Source organism: Theropithecus gelada, chromosome 12, assembly GCF_003255815.1.
Source record: "Theropithecus gelada isolate Dixy chromosome 12, Tgel_1.0, whole genome shotgun sequence".
NCBI lineage: Eukaryota > Metazoa > Chordata > Mammalia > Primates > Cercopithecidae > Theropithecus > Theropithecus gelada.
The window spans coordinates 103,800,115-103,821,470 of NC_037680.1; the positions used below are offsets into that span (position 1 = coordinate 103,800,115).

The 21,356-nt window shown below is 41.3% G+C and overlaps 1 protein-coding gene across 1 annotated transcript in view; it reads right to left on the reverse strand.

Annotated features, from left to right (window-relative positions):
• Positions 1-21,356, reverse strand: part of COL4A4 (collagen type IV alpha 4 chain) — a 162,149-nt gene that overhangs the window by 101,853 nt on the left and 38,940 nt on the right. Inside the window, exons 5-12 of the mRNA XM_025404398.1 lie at positions 14,126-14,260; positions 13,099-13,143; positions 11,852-11,968; positions 8,148-8,216; positions 4,902-4,937; positions 2,546-2,608; positions 2,142-2,177; positions 1,896-1,937 (exon numbers count right to left, since the gene is read on the reverse strand). Of these exons, the coding sequence (XP_025260183.1) occupies positions 1,896-1,937; positions 2,142-2,177; positions 2,546-2,608; positions 4,902-4,937; positions 8,148-8,216; positions 11,852-11,968; positions 13,099-13,143; positions 14,126-14,260 (543 nt within the window). The remainder of the gene's footprint in view (positions 1-1,895; positions 1,938-2,141; positions 2,178-2,545; positions 2,609-4,901; positions 4,938-8,147; positions 8,217-11,851; positions 11,969-13,098; positions 13,144-14,125; positions 14,261-21,356) is intronic.

Below are 21,356 nucleotides of genomic sequence, written 5' to 3' on the forward strand. Positions count from 1 at the left end.
CAATTCTCCTGCCTCAACCTCCCAAGTAGCTGGGACTACAGGTACAGGCCACCATGTCCAGCTAATTTTTGTATTTTTAGCAGAGACAGGGTTTCGCCATGGTGGCCAGGCTGGTCTCGAACTCCTGACCTCAGGTGATCCGCCCGCCTCGGCCTCCCAAAGTGCTGGGATTATAGGCGTGAACCACTGGGCCTGGCCCAAAATCATAAAATTATGTGTTCATTCACCTGACAACCTAAAAGAATTAATGTAAGCACATTTGGGATCATTTGAATGGCCGTCTCATAGCCAAATACTTCCAAGTTATTCCACAGTCTGAGTTTACAAATGTGTCTGATTGGACTGGCGCGGAAAGTGACTAAGATGCCAATGCCTTGCTGGACTCTGCAGTGGCGCATGGGCTCCTGTGGCTTTGATGAACATATTCCAGAGCTCCATGGCTTCCCGAACTTGAAAAACATTGTTTTGGTATATTTTCAATCAGTCATTTCTGTAAGCCAGAGATTCTCAAGGTGGGGGATAGGGGATAGTTAGGCAACCCCTTCCCCCAGGGACATTTGACAATGTTTAGATACATTTTAAGTTGTCACAATTGGAGGGACTGGATGCTACTGACATCTAGTGGGGAGAGGCCAGGGATGTGGCTAAATATCCTGTAATACACGGGACAGCCCCCGCAACAATGAAATAGCAGCAGCCTGAGGTTGAGAAATCCCTCTCTGTGTATATTTTAATGTCTTTCTTGTTGCTGTTGCTTTTACAAAGTTGAGTTTATATTTTGTAACCTGTACTTTCTGTTCAGCATTATATCATAGGCACCTCCCCACATCATGAAGTCTTCATATATAATTTTGACTCTTGTGCTGTTTTGTTAAATGTCTATACCATGACTTAGTCAATCATGCTGGAACTCCATGAGAGCAGGGATCAGGTCTATCTTGATAAATCCCCACACCCAGTGTCAGTCCTAGCTTGACATGAAGCAGATGCTTACTATTGACTTGCCCTAAGTTGTTGAAAGAGCCACACACCTACTGCTGGACGTTCAGATTGTTCCCTAGGTGAGTTGCCTTCTTAAATCACTTTTCTTTTTTGAGACAGAGTCTCACTTTGTCGCCAGGCTGGAGTGCAGTGGCGCTATCTCGGCTCACTGCAACTTCTGCCTCCCAGGTTCAAGCGATTCTCCTGCCTCAGCCTCCCAAGCAGCTGGGACTACAGCCACGCACCACCACGCCCAGCTGATTTCTGTATTTTTAGTAGAGACGGGGTTTCACCATTGGCCAGGATGGTCTCAATCTCTTGACCTCGTGATCCGCCCACCTCAGCCTTCCAAAGTGCTGGAATTACAGGCGTGAGCCACCTTGCCCAGCCCTTAAATCACTTTTCTGAAGCTTATTCTTACTAAGCTTTATGCTTCAGCCAAAAGGACAGTGGGTGTGAGTGGTGGGCACTGACGGGGAGGAGCCGTGTAGAAAAGGAGTGGGTTGGAGATCGTGTATTGCTCAGTGCTCTTGGTTCCAGTCATTTATATTTGCATTTATATGCATATTTATGGCTGGAACTTAGGATTTATGTGAAATTAAGCAAAACAAATCCGTGATTTGACAAAATTGTTACTCTGGACATAATATATTGTCAAAAATGTTCGATCTCTGTTTGCTAGGGTGAAATGTGTTACACAGATTAACCTGAATGTGGTGTTAAATTTTGTCAGATCTTTCATTTTACAGTCAAGGGTAATGGTGCCATCATAATTCGGCAAAGAAAAGTTCTCAGCCATAAAATTGGGCAGTGACTAGATAATGAATACAAGTTCAAATCATCAGAACAGCCTCCACCCCTGAGCAGCACGCACACTTTGCCATCTGTTCCTCTGAACAAGAGGGGATTCTTACCGGGTCTCCCATTTGCCCCTTTACTCCCACACCGGGATTTCCCTGAGAAAGAAAAGAAAAAGAATCTCATTGCTTTTGAATTTTAAAAAAGTAATTAAACGCTATTAAGACTTCTGGCTACACAATTTAGTTTATTGAATACTTCGGGAAATCGAATAAGAGGAAAGCCATAATTCTGACAAACACAGTGGTCAATTATTTCATTGTTCAGGGCTCTATTTATGTATCTTGCTCATGACTGCCTACCTTCAAACCTGGACGCCCTGGTTGGCCCGGAGGTCCCTAAATCGAGGGCAAAAAAAAAAAACACACACACACACAAATCAATCTTCAGACGTAGAAATCAGAATGTGCCTTCTTTTGTTGCTCCAAGATCCTACTATGGAAACCCTTAATTTTAAAACCTGCAATGATGGCGTTTCTATCATGGATGGGCTGTTGTGTTCTGTGAAGACGATGTCAGTGGCTCCTCCCCAGGGGACCTGTGCTTCAAGATGGAATCCCCCTGATAATGGTGGGTTTTCACCGATTCATCGATTATAATCTCCCAAATGGCCCACCTGTGTCTGACCCAGAATGGCAACTTTGCTTCTTTATTTTCATGCAGAATCTGGTTTTCAAAGAGATCACATCAGCAGTGCTGTACTTACCACTAACCCTGGCTCTCCAGGATATCCTGCGGGGCCCGCCGGCCCTCCTGCACCCCAAGATCCCTAAACATGAGAAAAATCAGTGCATCTGTTACCAAAATTGTAATCATCTTTCACAGAAAGAGTTGCGTGTGATCCCATGTGGATAAAAACCTCTAAAGAAATCACAGCCCCCAGAACATCTGCCCTGCTAGGACATTTTCAACAGCAGGTTTGATGCAACCCTAAGAGGGCCCCAAGCAGGCCGGGCGCGGTGGCTCACGCTTGTAATCCCAGCACTTTGAATGGCCAAGTGGGGCAGATGACAAGGTCAGGAGATTGAGACCATCCTGGCCTACATGGTGAAACCCCATCTCTACTAAAAATACAAAAATTAGCTGGGCATGGTGGCGGACGCCTATAGTCCCAGCTACTCAGGAGGCTGAGAGAGGAGAATTGCTTGAACCAGGGAGTTGGAGGTTGCAGTGAACCGAGATCATGCCACTGCACTCCAGCCTGGTGACAGAGCAAGACTCTGTCACCAAAAAAAAAAAAAGAGGCACCAAGCTAAAGGTAGTAGCATTCTGGTAGTTGTAATAAAGTCCTTCATTTAGTGTCCAGAGATCAATCTTCCTATTTACAAATTTAGGACCCAGAGATCAATCTTCCTATTTACAAATTTAGGACCCAGAGATCAATCTTCCTATTTATAAATACATCCTGTAATAACAAAAGTGGAGAACAAAGAAAATGCATTACCACCTACTCCTAAATTCTGTGTTACAATTTTAAACACATCAGGATGCTTTTAAAGTATTATTATTAATTAACATTACATATTAATGTATTTATTCTTCTTAGTATATTTTTAAAACATGGTCTGCAGGATCTCAAATTGGGGAAATATAGTCCCTAATTTGAGATCAAGATGAGTCAGCCATACAAAATTTTCTACAACATGTGAGTTGTAACATAATTATACACAAATTGTCAAGAAAAGGTACAGGCAATCCTGGAAGCGTGGAGAGATGTTCCCCGGGCTCCTGCTGACTCTGCCCAAGTCAAATGATTGGGGAGTGTGTAATGAAATTGCTCTGTTTAGGAGGATGAACTGATATTTATTGTAACAGCAACATTGAGGTATCACATTTATTACATGGACCTGAGCTTCAATCATACTAAGGAAACCAATCCAGAAAAGTAGTTCCATCACTAGCCAGAAGTTACAAGGCAAAATTTTAGGTTAACTATTGGAAGGCGAAACGGAGTCTCGCTCTGTCGCCCAGGCTGGAGTGCAGTGGTGCAATCTCAGCTCACTGCAACTTCTGCCTCCCGGGTTTAAGCAGTTCTCTGACTCAGCCTCCCAAGTAGCTGGGATTACAGGCACATAGCATTACATCTGGCTAATTTTTGTATTTTCAGTAGAGATGGGGTTTCACCATCTTGGCCAGGTTGGTCTTGAACTCCTGACCTTGTGATCCACCCACCTCAGCCTCCCAAACTGCTGGGATTACAGGCTTGAGCCACCTCACCCGGCCTTTTTTCTTTTTTTTTTTCCCGATAGAATTTCACTCTTGTTGCCCAGGCTGGAGTGCAATGGCACCATCTGGGCTCACTGCAAGCTCCGCCTCCTGGGTTCAAGTGATTCCCCTGCCTCAGCCTCCTGAGTAGCTGGGATTATAGGCACGTGCCACCACACCTGGCCAATTTTGTGTTATTAGAGGGAGAGTTTCACCATGTTGGCTAGGCTGATCTCAAACTCCTAACCTCAGGTGATCCACCCACCTGGGCCTCCCAAAGTGTTGGGATTACAGGCATGAGCCACCACGCCTGGTTGGCAAAACTGCTCTCAATTTTAATCTTGTAAATATCGAAAAATTGGAAAGACTAATATAATCATTGAATTGCAGATTTCGGAGAAATGAAGATGGGCAAAATATTAAATATAATATACAAATACTGATTCACCAGGCAAAATGGTAGCGAGAAGCAATGCAAGATTATTCTACCTGGTATATATTTTATATGTAGTTGCTAAGTGGACTCGCTTTCGTAAATATGAAGTAGCTGCATATACCTGAGTAATGCCAAAAGATCATTAGAAGACAGAAGAGGAAGGCAGGAGGCAGCCTGCTGAGCTTCAAGTACAGCTTCATGGGCATGAGACGGGTGCAGTTACACAGGGCCCCAAGCTTGAGTTAATGATCTGCTGTCGCCATCTTGAAATTCTTAATAATTTTTGAATGGGGAATCCACATTTTCATTTTGCACCAGGTAAGCCACACAAATTATGTAGCTGGCTTTGCTGGGATTAAAACGTGGATCGTAGGCTATTTGAGGAGGAAATAGAAGGATAGAGCCTGCTCAGGAGACTTACTGGTAAGCCAGGCAGTCCTGGGTCGCCTCTGTCTCCCTGCAAAAATAAGAATGCATTGCTTTATAAGTCCACACAAAATTCCTAAAACACAGATCATATAAAAACAGAAATACATACAAAAATTATTTGGACTCATCTAATTGTGCAGTTTGTTCAATTTTTTTGGTGTTGACTAAAACTGAGGAAGGGATATGCGGAGGTGATTTTCTTTCTCCTTAAGTTCTGAATTCTCCTTCTACCCAACAGGGAAAGATCGCTGGAGTAATGACAGGGAATCAAAATGAGATTTTTGTCTTTGTTTAAATTGTTCTAAATTCTCAATCCAGTGGTCCCATTTCCTTACAGTTTACCCGTTGCTGGTCTGGTTCCACCCCCTGCTATGCTTTCTAAACAGCTTGACCCCCCCGGGGACAGAAAAGAAACTCAGGTGGAAATTGCCTCACACCAGCCTCTGTCAACCTCTCTCGCTTTGTGACTCTGCGCTGAGACTCAACCTACTTTAAAAGATCAAAGCCTATATATTCTCTTGAATGAAGGCTCTTCTTTAAAAATGTAAAATATATATAAGTTAAAATTTAACATTTCAACCTTTTTTTTTTTTTTTTGAGATGGAGTCTGGCCGTTGTCACCCAGGCTGGAATGCAATGGCGCCATCTCGGTTCACTGCAACCTCCGCCTCCCTGGTTCAAGTGATTCTCCTGCCTCAGCCTCCCAAATAGCTGGGACTACAGGCATGTGCTGCCATGCCCGGCTAATTTTTTTGTATTTTTAGTAGAGACGGGGTTTCACCATGTTGGCCAGGCTGGTCTCGAACTACTGACCTCAGGTAATCCACCCACCTCAGCCTTCCAAAGTGCTAGGATTACAGGCGTGAGCCACTGCACCCAGCCCATTTCAACCATTTTTAAGTGTACAGATAGTTCTGTGGCATTAAGTACATTCACACTGTTATTCACCCATGACCACCATCCATTTCCAAAACTCTTACGTCTCCTCCAGTGGAAACTCTGTTCTCATTAAACACTAACTCTCCATCCCTCTTCCCCTCCAGCCACTGGCAACCACCATTCTATTTTCCATCTCTATGAATCTGACTATTTTTAAAATGTCATATAAGTGAAATCATATAATATCTGACTGGTTTATGTCACTTAGCATAATATTATATCTTCAAGGTTCATCTATGTTGTTGTATGTGTCAGAACATCTTTCCTTTTTAAAGCTTTTACAATCTTCCATTGGATGAATACACCACATTTTGTTTATCCATTCATCTGCTGATGGACACGATTGCTTCCACCTTTTGACTACTGTGAATAAAGCTCCTATGAACATGCAGGTACAAATATCCATTCAAGTACTTGCTTTCAATTCTTTGGGGTATATATCCAGAAGTAGAATTGCTAGGTCATATAGTAATTCTATGTTTAATTTACTGAGGAATTACCATATTATTTTCCACAGTGGTTGCACCATTGTCCATTCCCATCAGTAATGCATAAGGCTCCAACTCTCCATGTAGTTGCCAACAATTACTAGATTTTTATCATAGCCATTAGAATGGGTATAAAGTGGACATAGACTCTTAAAAGCATTGTCTCTGAAGGGTTATTGAACTATAGATCATTTTTATTAGGGATCTTCTGTTTCCCCTTAAGACAAGGAATTCCCTGTATTCATCCCCCTTCTATATTTGTATATCACATGTCCTCTATTACCACAATTACAAAAAATGCTCACTATAACTAATATGATATGGAACATTACCATTTATAGTGTGCTGCAATATAAATTATTATAACAGTCTTAACGACACTAAGAAAGAGGCAGGGTAAATATTATTTGAATCTTCTTTCACAAATAATGGACATGAGGCTAAGGAGGCTAAGGGAGTTGCTTAAAGTCAGAGTGGAGAGTAAGCTTCAGTTCTCTCCTTCCAGTACACCATACTAGTTCTGACCCTGCTGTTGATGTTTACTTTATTACTATCTCATTTAAGCTATAAACAAATCCATCGTTCTTGTTGTTTAAGAAGGACAAACAGGCCGGGCGCGGTGGCTCAAGCCTGTAATCCCAGCACTTTGGGAGGCCGAGACGGGTGGATCACGAGGTCAGAAGATCGAGACCATCCTGGTGAACACGGTGAAACCCCGTCTCTACTAAAAAATACAAAAGACTAGCCGGGCGAGATGGCGGGCGCCTGTAGTCCCAGTTACTTGGGAGGCTGAGGCAGGAGAATGGCGTAAACCCGGGAGGCAGAGCTTGCAGTGAGCTGAGATCCGGCCACTGCACTCCAGCCCGGGCGACAGAGCAAGACTCCGTCTCAAAAAAAAAAAAAGAAGGACAAACAGGCACAGAGGCTACACACATAAATGGTGAGCTCACTAAAGGGATCACTGCTCAGGTGTGTCCATTCTGGGTGGCACAGAACCTAGGGTCTCATAGAAGCAATGTAGGACAAGTGCTATCTAATTGCTGCAGAATATTCTTCCTTAAGAGAAATGACCACACATCTTGAAAATGGGCTGTATTTTTCTGTTAAGGCATAATTTCCACTGATCCCTATCACTCATCCATGGCTTCTCATCTGAGAGATGAGGTGGTCACTCAAGAGTTTAAATCTGAACATCTGTACGTCACTCCCTGCTAAAAACACAATACCATTAAATGTATCAAGCAAAGTGCTATAAGGTTTACATCATTTTCAAGTTCAATAATTGTGACTTTTACTGTACTGGATGGCAAGTACTAATATTACAATGTTTTAATTACAAATAAATCAGTGGTCCTCCACTGGGGTGATTTCCCCCCAGGGGACATTTGGTAATGTCTGGATATACACTTTGGGGAGTTCAGAGGTGGGGGATGCTACTGGCATCTAATGAGTACAGGCCAGAGACCAGGGATGCTGCTCAACATCCTATAATGCACAAGTCAGCCCCACACCAAATAAATATATGGCCCAAAATGTCAGGAGTTGAGAAACCTTGAAATAAATGCATCCCTTGCAGTTCTGACTAGTTCAAAGGTACTGGAATTTTGCAGTGCTGGAATTTTAGTGATGACTAAAGCCAATGCCTTCACACAAAAGTATGGTGCCATCCCTGAGGGTCAGGGTAACAATAAAAATTGGTGTATTCAGGGACATTTTGAAGAAAAATCCTGTCTGAGTATTTCCTGCATGGGCTTACCTATTTGGAAAAAAAAAAAAAAAATCTTTTAATCCTTCATGATCATAATACTTACCTGAATACCTTTAATGGCACCTAAAATGAACACTGAATTTCCTTTTTCTCCCTTTTCCCCAGGATGGCCCTGAAAATAAAATATTTATGCACTTAAGAGGAAGAGGAAAATAGCGTATTACCATTTCAGTATTTTCTTTTCTATATAAAATATTACTCATCAGTTAAAATTATTGGCATGATTGTCAATTATTGACATGATTAACAAGCGGACATTTCTTTATCCTCTTCCATATTATTATCACCCTAAGGTTCTCACATATATTTACTCCATATTCAGTTAAGATCTGTTAAGGAATCTTCTAAGACAGAATATCTACTTATATATAGCTATTTAGCAGAAACTTTTCATATTTTGCATTGTTCCTACAAATAACTAATTTTGCAATTGTTAACTTATGCCTTAGAAACAGTAAAAAAAAAATATATCTATAGTGAGAGAGATTTTATCCATTTCAGTACTTGTATTCAAAATAGGCCTAACTATTCTTTTAAAAAAACATAACATGTTCCTTTTGGAAGGTTTTTGTATATAGTTGCTAGTTTGCTTAGGATAGTGTCTTAAAGTTAATAAAATACCTCAGTGTATCCTTCTCCCTCCCCATGGTTTCCCTACTTAACATCTTAATATCCTACTTCAATTCTTAATATAACTTCTCTTGGTTACCACATAAAAATCCTACCATCTTTATACATCAAGCTCATATGAAAGATACATACTTTTCAAAGTTAATGTCTCTTAGAGGAGTGCTTGACTTGGCTTCTGATGGGAGATATTTAACAGTTTAAGGTTAAATTACATCAACAATTTACTTGAGAAATCAGATTTGCTAGTATCTGCAGTTTTGGTTTTGCACAGTTCCAGTCTGAATGAATTTCAGTTTCATAGTTAAGTTAAACAACACCAGTTCTCCAACAACATGGTTCAAATTTCAGTTACCATTGTATATTAACTGAGTACTTGTATAACGTACAAACTTCATTGCTAGCCCCTCAGCCCACAAATCACTATATAAATAACAGATGTGAATTGTGATTACTGCATGATCATATGATGTTACCAAAACATGTTGCACAGAAAGCCAATGACTGAGAGGACAACTACTGCCAAGGAAGAAGGCTTTAATTGGGTGCTGCAGCTCAGGAGATGGTAGATCAGTCTCAAGTCCATCTCCTAGACTGACTAAAATTAGGGGTGCACATAGCAGGGAAGAAATGTAACAGTGTGTTGGAAAACAGGACCTAGGTAAGGAAACACAATCAGGGGTCTGGCATCTCATTGTCTGGATGCCATGATCTGGTGAGTTTCAGTTCTTTGATACTTTTTGAGAGGCCTAGGGGTCCTCTCCTGAGGAAGGAACTCAGATAAAACACACAGGTTTCAAACTTTAAGATCAGAAGGATCCATTTCTACATTGATCCAAAGAACATCTACGGGACTATCGGGTCAGTTTCGATGATTTCTGTCAAAGTCTGTCTGTGATTGGCCCCTGCACATGTATTATTCAGAGCACACACACAGACACGGACAGCAAAGCTTGTAGCTGGCTTGCTTCCTTATCTCCCAGCAATAAACCCAAATAACATTTTACAAAAACGGATAGTTGGAAGAGGAAATTGGCCACTAATGATGAAAATGAAGCAAAGAAATGAAAACGGTAATGCTGGAAATGAAATTCAAGTAAAACATAAGTGGAGTTATAGAAGAAACAGCTCATCATGGGAATAACGATATTGTTGTCATTTGAGAGACTGTATTTGCAGCCAGAGGAACTTAGTAAAGATAAACCAGGAAAGCGGTTGGGATGAAAAGGATGACAGTGTCCTACGTAAAGTGACACCGATGAAAACTTCACATTAAAGGAACCCTTAGAGATACTTCACAACACTGGAAACAGATCCAAACTTAGAAAGGAGTATCATACTTCATCAAAACATAAAAGACATATTCCTTTAGCATTGCAAGTTATATGATAAGAAAAAGGCAAGTACTGTTGAAACTACTCTTGATAAGTTTTTACAAAGAAAACACTTTGGTTCTCCATGTTTCAAATTACAGTATATTAAATAAATATTTAGTTTTTTCATTTCCTTATATATTTATAACTGACAAAGTTTCTAATGTTTTAACAAAACATTTTAAAGGTCATGGGACAATAGTAATTTTCTCATCAGTTGATAAGGTTTCTTTGTGTGGTTTTTAGTTTGCCTGGTCATTCTTACATTACTGTGCAAAGTGAGGAGTGTCTGTACGGTAAATGAGTCAAGGGGAAGTGGGTTGTTTTGCACAGAGACCGTTAACGGCAAACTTCAGGATTGGGGTCGGTACTGCATGCTATGTTAAAGTTAAAACCGAGAACCCTTGCTCTCTTGAACGCTCATGAATCTGTAGAATGAGGTTTGGCCTGATTTGAGGAGCTTAATAAATGTGCATTCGCCAGACTGCACTTGAGTTTTCAAATGGCTGAGTTTGAAAGTAAAGGATGGTTGAAAAACTTAACAATGAAAGGTGGTGGTGGTTCTTATTTGATACCAGAAGAAAAATGAGAGTATGGAAATTCTTTTTAAGTTTAGTGTTCAGATCAGTTCCTCTAGGATCTGGAGCAAAAGGGAGACTCACGAGTGACAGCAGAATGAATGATTATGGCAGTCATACTAAGAAAACTTTCTAGAAAGAAACTTGTGAAATGATATTTGATTAAGGGAGGGAGAAATACTTCTAAAAAAAATCACAGAAAAACAATTTTGAGAGGTCACATGATCTCTGATCTTTAAGTGAAGAAAAAGAGAGAGAGAAAAGGAATATGGGCGTTGGCTCTTGCTCTAGTTGTGTTTAAATGAAAGTCCAAAATTCTGAAGAAAAAAATACTAAGAGCTGTAAGGTTTCCCTCAAGTGCTGGATACTATCAACTGTTGTTGGACAGCCATTCCAAAGCTTTTCGAAGGATTTTCTTGCATTACAGGGACTAGAAAGATAAAAACTTCATTGCCCGGACTCCTTTATAACTGGATGTGAATTAGGCTCCACCTAGGAGATGTGGAAGGCAGAAGTTTGGAAGAGATTCTCTTCCTATTCTGTTGCTGCTGCCAAGCAGGAAAGCAAAAACTTGAGTGTTCTATTTGCTAGTGTCTAGACGTGGGGTGAGAGGCCGTGGTCACAGTGCAGTTACAGCTTCCCGACTCTGGATCTCAGCTAGCTGTGAACCTTTGACATCAGTGGTCTCGTGTGGCCCTAAGTTTTACTCTTCCAACTATTATAATAAGTGCCAGACTCCCTGTATCAGATTCCTTTCTGTTCAAAATACCTATTGGGGTTTATGTTTCTGCAATTAACCCTGAATGATAAACAATTGACATTTTGCTATCTGGTCTCTCTGCTCTTTTTTCCCTTCTATCTATTCTCTTCACAGCAGCCAGAGACATCTTAATGAAACATCAATCAGATCATGTTGCTTCTTTCCTTAAAACCATCCAGTGCCTTTACCTAACATGGATGAGAAAATCTAGGCTCCTTCCATCATCCACAAAGCCCTGCATGTTCTAAGTCCTGCCTATCTCTCTGTCCTTATCCCCCAGCCACTCCCATTTGTTGACAATGCCCCAGGCACACTTGTATTAACTCTGCTTCTTGAATACATCAAGCCTGTGCCACCATAGGGCCTTTTCACTTAAGATTCCTGTTAAGATGAGCTGTGGGTGTCTTACTGGGGGGCCTCCTGGACCAAGAGCTCCTCTTCCTCCTGGAAACCCTGGGTCACCTCTTGAGCCATTGTAGCCACACTTACCAGGTTTGCCTCTGGGTCCAGGAGGCCCTGGATGCCCCTGCAGAAAACAACATTATAAGTGAAGCATTTTTGCAAAGCTATCATAACACAAAGATTATGCATAATATGAATACTCAAATTACGGCAGTTGTGATTCACACATTTACTGTTTAGTTTTGTGAAACTTTCTCTCTACCCCAAAAGGCTATGTAGCATGTGAAAATAAAACCTAAAATATTTTTAAGATAACAATTTAAACTAATTTAGTTTGCAGTACTCTGGGAAATTGAGGAGGGGACCTTCCTTAAAATCCTTAGAAATACTATAAAGAATTATAAAGCTCCCACTTACCTCTTTTTTTTCCATTTCATTTTCATATGAGAAATTAGAGTATTAAGCTCACTACAAATATTAGGACTCATCCGCAAATAAAAACATTCCTTATGAGTATGCATTTATTTCAAGAACATTCTACTTGACATAACAAGTATGTCTAGCTCATATTTTGGAATTTTTTTCTCTAACCTGTTTGAAAATGTTGCTTTCCAAGTAAAGTGTTTTGCTCTGGGAGTTACTGTACCAAATTTAAATGTAAACACCCTTTCATGCACTCAAATGAGAAAATATAAAAAGAGTTTGCTATATATAATATATACCATGCACCATAACATATATTATATTAATATATCTTGCACCATGTTTTATATGTTATGTAATATATAATTAACAGACATAATACATAAACTATATGTAAGATATAAGATATGTAATATATAAACTATATGTAAGATATAAGATATATAGTATATACTACAGTTTATGCAAAATATAAGACATATATTGTATAGTGTACATACTATATATATCTTATATACATATTTGGTGCAAAAGTAATTGGGGGTTTTGCCATTGAAAGTAACAGCAAAAACCACAATTACTTTTGCACCAACCTAATGCATTCTATATCTTGTCTATCTAATATATATCTTTTATATATGTAGCTATATATTATGGCAAAAAATATATATATATACTATTGTGCTTGTAGTATATATAGCAAATATTTGCTATAGATATCTTGTGGTTTATATAAATATATATTTGATGCATATACACATGTGGTTTTAAGGATTTTGATGAGTACTTCCACCTTTTTTTAAAAAGTGGAGAAAATTTAGGGATACTTACAGGTATGCCATCTAAACCTGGAAATCCAGGAACACCAGTTGGGCCCTAAAATCCCAGAAAATAAAACAAAGTTATAAAAATTACTAAATTAATAAGCTGATTTCCTTGAAAACATTAACAAGTAATTACTCAGATTTAAACATGCGGAGCAGTCATCGCCACCTATTTTTTACATCGATGAGTCTAAAAGCCAACATTTCAGAACCAACTTTTGCGCTTTTTTTTGTACTTCACACCCTTCAACGTGAACACAGGCAATTTATAGGATTATTTTGGCACACCTGCACTACCCAAAGTTGGGGTAGAATCTCAAGTGCTCATCAACAGAGAATAAACTATAGTTTTATTCATACTATGGCGTATTATAAAATGTTTTTTCAGGAATAAGTTCAATCTACATAACCTGATAAGGAATGATCTCTAAGACATCTTGTTGAGTGAAAAGAGAAAGCCTCAGTGTGATGCATCTAGGTAATGTCATGTAGGTTTTATAAAAAGCCATGAAACAATGTAACTTCTCACTGGTACACACATGTATTTAAAGGCCCAGAGGAACATGCTCCTCTGGAAAGGGGCCAAGAACGAGGATGGATTCTCGCAGAGGAGTTCAGGGACTTCATTTATTATAAGGTTCAAGTATATACTACTCATGGTGGTAAAACTCCAGTGCTGGCCAGGCACAGTGGCTCAGGCCTGTAATTACAGCACTTTGGGAGGCTGAGGCAGGCGGATCACTTGAGGTCACGAGTTCGAGACCAGCTTGGCCAATATGGTGAAACCCCCATCTCTACTAAAAATACAAAAATTAGCAGGACATGGTGGCATGCGCCTATAATCCCAGCTGCTTAGGAGGCTGAGGTGGGAGGATTGCTTGAACCCGGGAGGCAAAGTCTGCCGTGAGCTGAGATCCCACCACTTGCATGTTGCCTGAGCAACAGAGCAAGACTGTCTAAAAAACAAAAACAAAAACCAGTCCAGTACTGCTGGTGAGCGGTTCATGTGAATCTCCATATAGGATGTGGCTTACCTTATCTCCTTTGTCCCCTGCTGTTCCAGGAGGGCCGCGGTCCCCTCTCATTCCTTTCTCTCCTGAAAGCCCAGTGGGTCCTGGGGCTCCCAGGGGCCCAATTGGACCCTGTGGCCCTGGTGGTCCTGGTGAACCCTGAGAAGAAAGATTAAAAAGAAACGGGGGTACAATTCTTAATTACTGTCTTCTAACACAAACATATAGTCGTTTAGGCCTACAGAAGACTTGTTTCTTGTGCAAATCTAATTTGCACAAACTCTGATAATAGAAACAAATGGCTGGAAATGGTGGCTCACGCCTATAATCCCAGCACTTTGGAAGGCCGAGACACGAGGTTCACTTGAGCTCAGGAATTCAAGACCAGCCTGGGCAACAAAGTGAGACCCCCCCCATCTCTATAGAAAATACAAAAATTAGCTGGGCATGGTGGCATGCACCTCTAGTCCCAGCTATTCGGGAGGCTGAAGTAGAGAATCACTTGAGCCTGGGAAGCAGAGGTTACAGTGAGCTGATCGCACCACTGCACTCCACCCTGGGCGACAGAGACAGACTCCATCTCAAAAAGAAGAAAAGAAGGGCAAGAAAAGAGAAAAGGAAAAGGAAATCAAAAGAAAGACAAGACAAGAAAAGAAAATGATTGGTTTAATTAAAACATAATAGTGGCATTGCCCTGTTCAATCTGTATTAAGCTATATGATAAATTTCAAGTACTGCACATGTATTCATGTATGTATGTATGTGTGCAGTATGTGTGTACACAGAAACACATATATCAACTGATTATAGTTATCTTACTATTTTCATTCTGTCAATCAAATTTAGAGATCTTGGGCTTTTTAATGAAGCAAGAAACTAAAAAATTAAAGTTGTATTTACCTTTATGTTCGTGACACAAATAGAGTAAGAGAAACTGCCAGATCTTTTATTTACTTCAAATAACTAACGATTTGCCTGCCCTTTCGAAGGACAACATTTCTTTTTTCGCTGCTTTTATCTAATTTCTTAGTCATATTTTGGAATTAGTCTCCATGTCACATTAAATTTATGTAATCCAACTTTCCATGAATGAAAAGGCCACCTCTTGTTTTAAGTGAAGAAGCTTTACGGGGCCTCCTACCTCAGAACCCATGCCCCAGGGCCCTACCCCATCTCCCTTCTGGGGTCTGGGCCTGGCCAAGGCCAGCAGCACCATCTAAAGTGACATCCCGACCAGGTGCGGTGACTCACATCTGTCATCCCAGCACTTTGGGAGGCCGAGGCAGGCGGATCACCTGAGGTCAAGAGTTCGACCTGCAATTTTTCAGACCTCTCAAAATGTTTGCAAAGATTTAAGAAAAAATATTCTATAACTTCTTGCTTCACAAAACAGCATGGATGACTGCATTCAATAAGCAAGTAAGTCCTGATGTCTGGACAGAAAAGCTTGGCAGGGTTTGGGAGATATCTGCTCAGATCAGATGTCTTAGGTCTCCAGGGCTAATACAGGGTTGCCCCTTGGGAGTGCAGGGCCCGGAGAGAAATATTTGTTGCGGAGTCCCATCTACATAAAAACTTGAGTCACCCGAAATCAGCATGCCAGCCCTGCTCTGGCAACCCGATGTGGTGCAATCCCATGAAAGAAATACTTCATGGGCAAGTGGAAGTGTTCTGCTAGGCAGCCACCCTCCAAAACCAGAGCTCAGCCACAGGGCCCCAGACAATCCCATAGCCTGAAGGCCAGAGCTCCTCATGTGGTCAACCCCACATTGGGTAGAAGGTCAGAGAGCACCCTGACAGGAGGAAACAGTAACCAAGACCCACCTCGTCCTGATCTACACTTGGGGTGTCACTCTTTTTAACTTTTATTTAGTATTATTATTTTCTGAGACAGGATCTCACTCTGTTTCCCAGGCTGGAGCGCAGTGGTGCGATCTTGACTCACTGTAGCCTCCGCCTCCCAAGTTCCAGGGATCCTCCCACCTCAGCCTCCTGAGTAGCTGGATTACAGTTGCATGCCACTATACCCAGCTAAGTTTTGTATTTTTAGTAGAGACTGGGTTTCACCATGTTGGTCAGGCTGGTCTTGAACTCCTGACCTCAGGTGATACGCTCGCCTCAGCTTCCCAAAGTGCTGGAATTACAGGTATAAGCCACCGCGCCTGGCCGGGATGTCACTTTAGATAGTGCTGCTGGCCTTGGCCAGGCCCAGACACCAGGAGGGGGATGGGCAGGAGCCCCATAAGAATAGTGCAAGAACATTCACCACAGTGTTATATGCAACAGCAAGAGAAACCAGAAATCCAGGGGAAAGGCACCAACCTGAGACTCAGTGAATAAATTAGGGTGCCTTCAAACCACGAAACCCCTCACAGCCTGACTTCATTGGGGTGCTCCAGGAGCAACAGAGAGGACAAGAAGTCAATGAGACCCATGTCTCCATTTGAGAAGTGAACGAGGTGCAGGTCAGGAACAGAGCGAGACCCAGGGAAGTGAGGGCAGCCAAGAAAGAGGCAATTTCAGGTCAGTTACGCTGTGGACACCTGGGACTTAACTCTGAGGGGAGCCTATATCTCAGTGTTATCCCGCCCTAGGGGAAGGGAGTGGGGGTATTTATCTCCCTGGCTGAGGGCCCCAGTGATGGGCATGGACTGCCTGCCAACTGTGCCTCTGCGGCTTTGAAAAAAGCCCTGAGAGACGCAGATGCCAGCAGCCGAAGTCCCCCAGAGCCCGAGCACAGAAACAACAGGTCTGAGGAAGACGTGTGGGACCCCAACAGCACGTGCAAGCCACCAGCAAACTCCATCTGCCAGGCCAATATAGAACATTCTCCCCAAGCTCATGAGGGAGAAACAGAGTGACTGAGCACCCAGGTTATGTGTCAGCCTCCTGGGTTTGAAGCCCAGGACCACACTGACTTGCTGTGTGACCTTAGGTATGTTTCTTAACCTCTCTGTTCCTCCACATCTTCATCTGTCAATGGCTTATGAGCATAAAAAGAATAATGCATGTAATGGTGTTTAGCATAGTGCCTGGCATAACAAATGCTAACTATTGTTATTATATATTATTGTTATAAACAGATAATTGTTAAAGGAGAAAAACAAGCCATAGAATAGTATGTCATATAATCCCACTAGTAGAGAAACAAAAGAACAAACAGTTTCCCTAAATAGACATTTATAAATGAACTTTGCTAGGGCATAAAAGAAACTGCATGTCTCAGAAGTGAAAACACAAGCCAGGGCAATTTTACATTGTATTAGGTTGGTGCAAAAGTAATTGTGGTTTTTGCCTTTTAAAAGCAATGGCAAAGACCACAATTACTTTTTCACCAACCTCATACTTTGTGTACATCTTACCATCAGCAGAAGTGACTTTATAATAAAAATTAATTACCACTTCTTGTTCACCATTAAGTCATTAACTCAACAAACATGATCGACAACCTTTAACATCTGCCTAAATTTTACAAATCAAAACTATATTTTAGATGTATTCTCCCTTTTCTTCATGCTCATTCATCATTGTTAAATAGCTACTATTTATTGAGTATCCCTATAAATGCTAAAAGCTTAGAATTTTAAAGGAAAAAAAAAAAAAAAAAGAATTTTAAAGGAAACTTAGATACATAAATATGTATTATGAAAAAGACAATAAAATATGAAGTGTAATTACACGAGCACAAACCATTCGGGGCATTGTGAGGGCTTATCAACTTAAAATAGATAACTGCACAAATTCTGAACTACAATCTAAAAGTAAAAATAAACAACCACTTCAGAGTACCTTTCTGTCTAACCTGTGTTAGAAATAAGATTAATTAACATAATTTAAAAGCTCCCATGTTTTCTAAATATAAAATTCAAGAAATAAATGCTTTTTCATTAAGTTTGGGAATGATCTTTTCATCTTGCATGCAATTTATATACATAAACTCCCCCAAATTATCTTTTGTGAATGCAGTACTTTACAGTAATGTATTATTTAGATACATACCAAAATGCACACTTGAATATAAAAGGGTAACTGACAAAGAGACAGTCAATTAACTGACTGTAAATCTCTTTAATGTGTTTCATTTTAGGCATGTAATATCGAATCCAGTGAGCTAATGGGAAGTTTGCAGAGGGGAAAAAAGGGACTGGAAACGTTTAACACCACGGCAAGAATAATAAAACTTCATTTAGTATAGAAACGTGTGCTGATTTGAAAAAATGCCATATAAAATACTTTGTTTCTTTGTTGTTGTTTTTTTTTCTTGAGACGGAGTCTGGCTCCTTCTCCCAGGCTGGAATGCAGTAGTGTGATCTCAGCTCACTGCAACCTCTACCTACCAGATTCAAGCGATTCTACTGCCTCAGCCTCCCCAGTAGCTGGGACCACAGGCGTGTGCCACTACACGCATCTAATTTTTGTATTTTTAGTACAGACAGGGTTTCACTATGTTGGCCGGGCTGGTCTTGAGCCACTGACCTCGGTTGGGTGCAGGGCTCACGCCTGTAATCCCAGCTCTTTGGGAGGCCGAGGCAGGCAGATCACAAGGTCAGGAGATCGAGACCATCCTGGCTAACACCGTGAAACCCCGTCTCTACAAAAAACACAAAAACTTAGCCAGGTATTGTGGCGGGCGCCTGTTGTCCCAGCTACTCGGGAGGCTGAGGCAGGAGAATGGCAGGAATCCGGGAGGGAGGCAGAGATTTCAGTGAGCCGAGATCACGTCACTGCACTCCAGCCTGGGCTACAGAGCGAGACTCTCTCAAAAAAAAAAAAAAAGAGAAAGAAAGAAAGAAAGAAAGAAAGAAAGAAAGAAAGAAAGAGAGAAAGAGAGAAAGAGAGAAAGAGAGAAAGAGAGAAAGAGAGAAAGAGAGAAAGAGAGAAAGAGAGAAAGAGAGAAAGAGAGAAAGAGAGAAAGAGAGAAAGAGAGAAAGAGAGAGAGAAAGAGAGAGAGAGAGAGAGAGAAAGAGAGAAAGAGAGAAAGAGAGAAAGAGAGAAAGAGAGAAAGAGAGAGAGAGAGAGAGAGAGAGAGAAAGAGAAAGAAAGAAAAGAACTCCTGACCTCAAGTGATCTTCCTGCCTTGGCCTCCCAAAGTGCTGGGATTACAGGTGTGCGCCACTGCACCCTGCCCCTATAAAATACTTTGGGGAAAAAAAAAAAAAAAAGTAAGGCAGGGAATGGTTATTTGCATTATCGAAGGATGCTAGCCCCTCTCTCTGTCTCCCCATCTCCTCCCTCCTCCCAGCCTGCCACCTGTACCTGCCTCCCTGTACCGGATTTCTAAACAAGCTCAGTTCTTTCACAGCGTTGGCGCAGGCTGTCCTGTCCCGGGAGCGCCCCCTCTCTGCCTCCGGCTGATTCATCTCTCAAGGCTCCAGTGGAAAGATTCCCCTGATCTCCTGCCCCTGTTCTGGAGAAGGCGATGCCTCTCCAAGATGCCTCTGCAGTAACAGTCTCACCCGTGACTCTCATCCTCTCTTTACTTGTCTGTCTCTCCCAAACTCACAGCCACCCAACCTCTGCTCCTGGAGGGCCGAGTCTAAGTGCCCAAGGTCAAGATGGTAAGAAAGGCAAAGAACAACACACACTTCACAAAATAATAAGGTAGCCCACCTCTACCATAAGGCAAGGTACCATAAGGTAGCCCACCTCTACCATAAGGCAAGGTACCATAAGGTAGCCCACCTCTACCACCGCCCCCCTAGAGCAGGCACAAGGCAAGACAAGCCCTCCATATCCCTGGCTCCCAGTCTGAGGCCTCAACCGATCCAGATGGAAAATGTTTAAAAATCAACAAACAGAACAGAACAATACAACAAAAATTTAAAATTTTAAAATACAGTATAACAACTGTATACTGTACATAGCATTTACATAGAATTCTAAATAACCTAGAAATGATTTATAGTAGTTGGGAGGTAGTGCATAGGTTATATGCAGATACTATGCAATTTCGTATCAGGGACGTGAGTATCCATGGACTTCGGTATCTACAGGGGAACTGGAACCAATTCCCCATGGATGCAAAGGGATAAGTGTAAATGCTTTCTTATGTCTCTAAACTGTCATTCCTAGAACATTGGTTAACAGTAACTATGCAAAATGGCAACGATTCCACAGCAGTGTGCAGAGTACGACTTCACACCACGAGCAACGACTGAAGAATAGGGATGCTGGTGCTTTTTGCTGTTGAGCTATAATGTAGGTGTTGTTATGTCTTTATTTCAACCGTATGAAACGGCAAGTACTACTCCTACTTTGCAGGTGGAAAAACGCACATAAATGTCTCCTTTTTCACAGCCACGAAGACTTCGTGATTTTGCATTTAGTGCGGTTTTTTCGTATGAATAAGTATTCTGCTACATGATAAATTTTTAAAGGAAATACATTACACCTTGAATAACAGCACAAAATCTGTCAGAAAGCTGCTCACCAAAATTTCCCAAACACCAATCTTTGAAATAGTCATGTGTTAGTTCACCTAATTTGAGTAAATAATTTATTCACAGCATACAGAGAATAATTCTATTTTCTTTAAATTGTTTCATGTAAAAGGACGGGTCCGTGAAAGAACCTGTGCTTACAAATAAATACGTAGGCTCACTTTTTCATAAGGTTATAATAGAATTCACTTCAGGACGAATAGACATAAGTAATAGGCCCATAAAAGACATTTTTATAACTAGAGAATCATTAAATAATCACAGGAATTTTGCGTCATTTAAAAAAAATCTTTAAAGAAATATTTCACCCAGTCCTAACCCCACACTCTCCACCACCAACGATAACCTGCTATAATACAGGTTGCTGTGCCAGATTCAGTCGAGCAAAAACAGAAAAACTACCCAGTGGAATGGCTGTCTTTCAGATGCACAGCACCCCTGGGTTTTTTGGCTACTGTGTGCATGTAACTGCCTCTGCAGCTTCTGAATTTCAGTGTGAGACGGTGAAGTCAGAAGACAGAGCCGCTGAATCCAGAAATGACAATCAGCTTGACAGCTGAGGAAACTCTGGCATGCCATGTGAAGCCACTAGATCATCTCTTCCTTTCTTTCTCTCTTTTGGTTCAAAGGCCAGATTGACACCGTGTCATCAAACCTGTTATTTGCGCCTCCCTAGAGCAGCAGGAGGCTCTCCGGCCAGCTGTACAAATAAAGGATGAAGGAGATGAAAGCGGACACAGAATCACCGGCCTCCCTGTCTTCTGAGGCCAGGGCATTCCTTCAGGATTTTGTCCCTTGTCGGTTGCCTAAGTCTA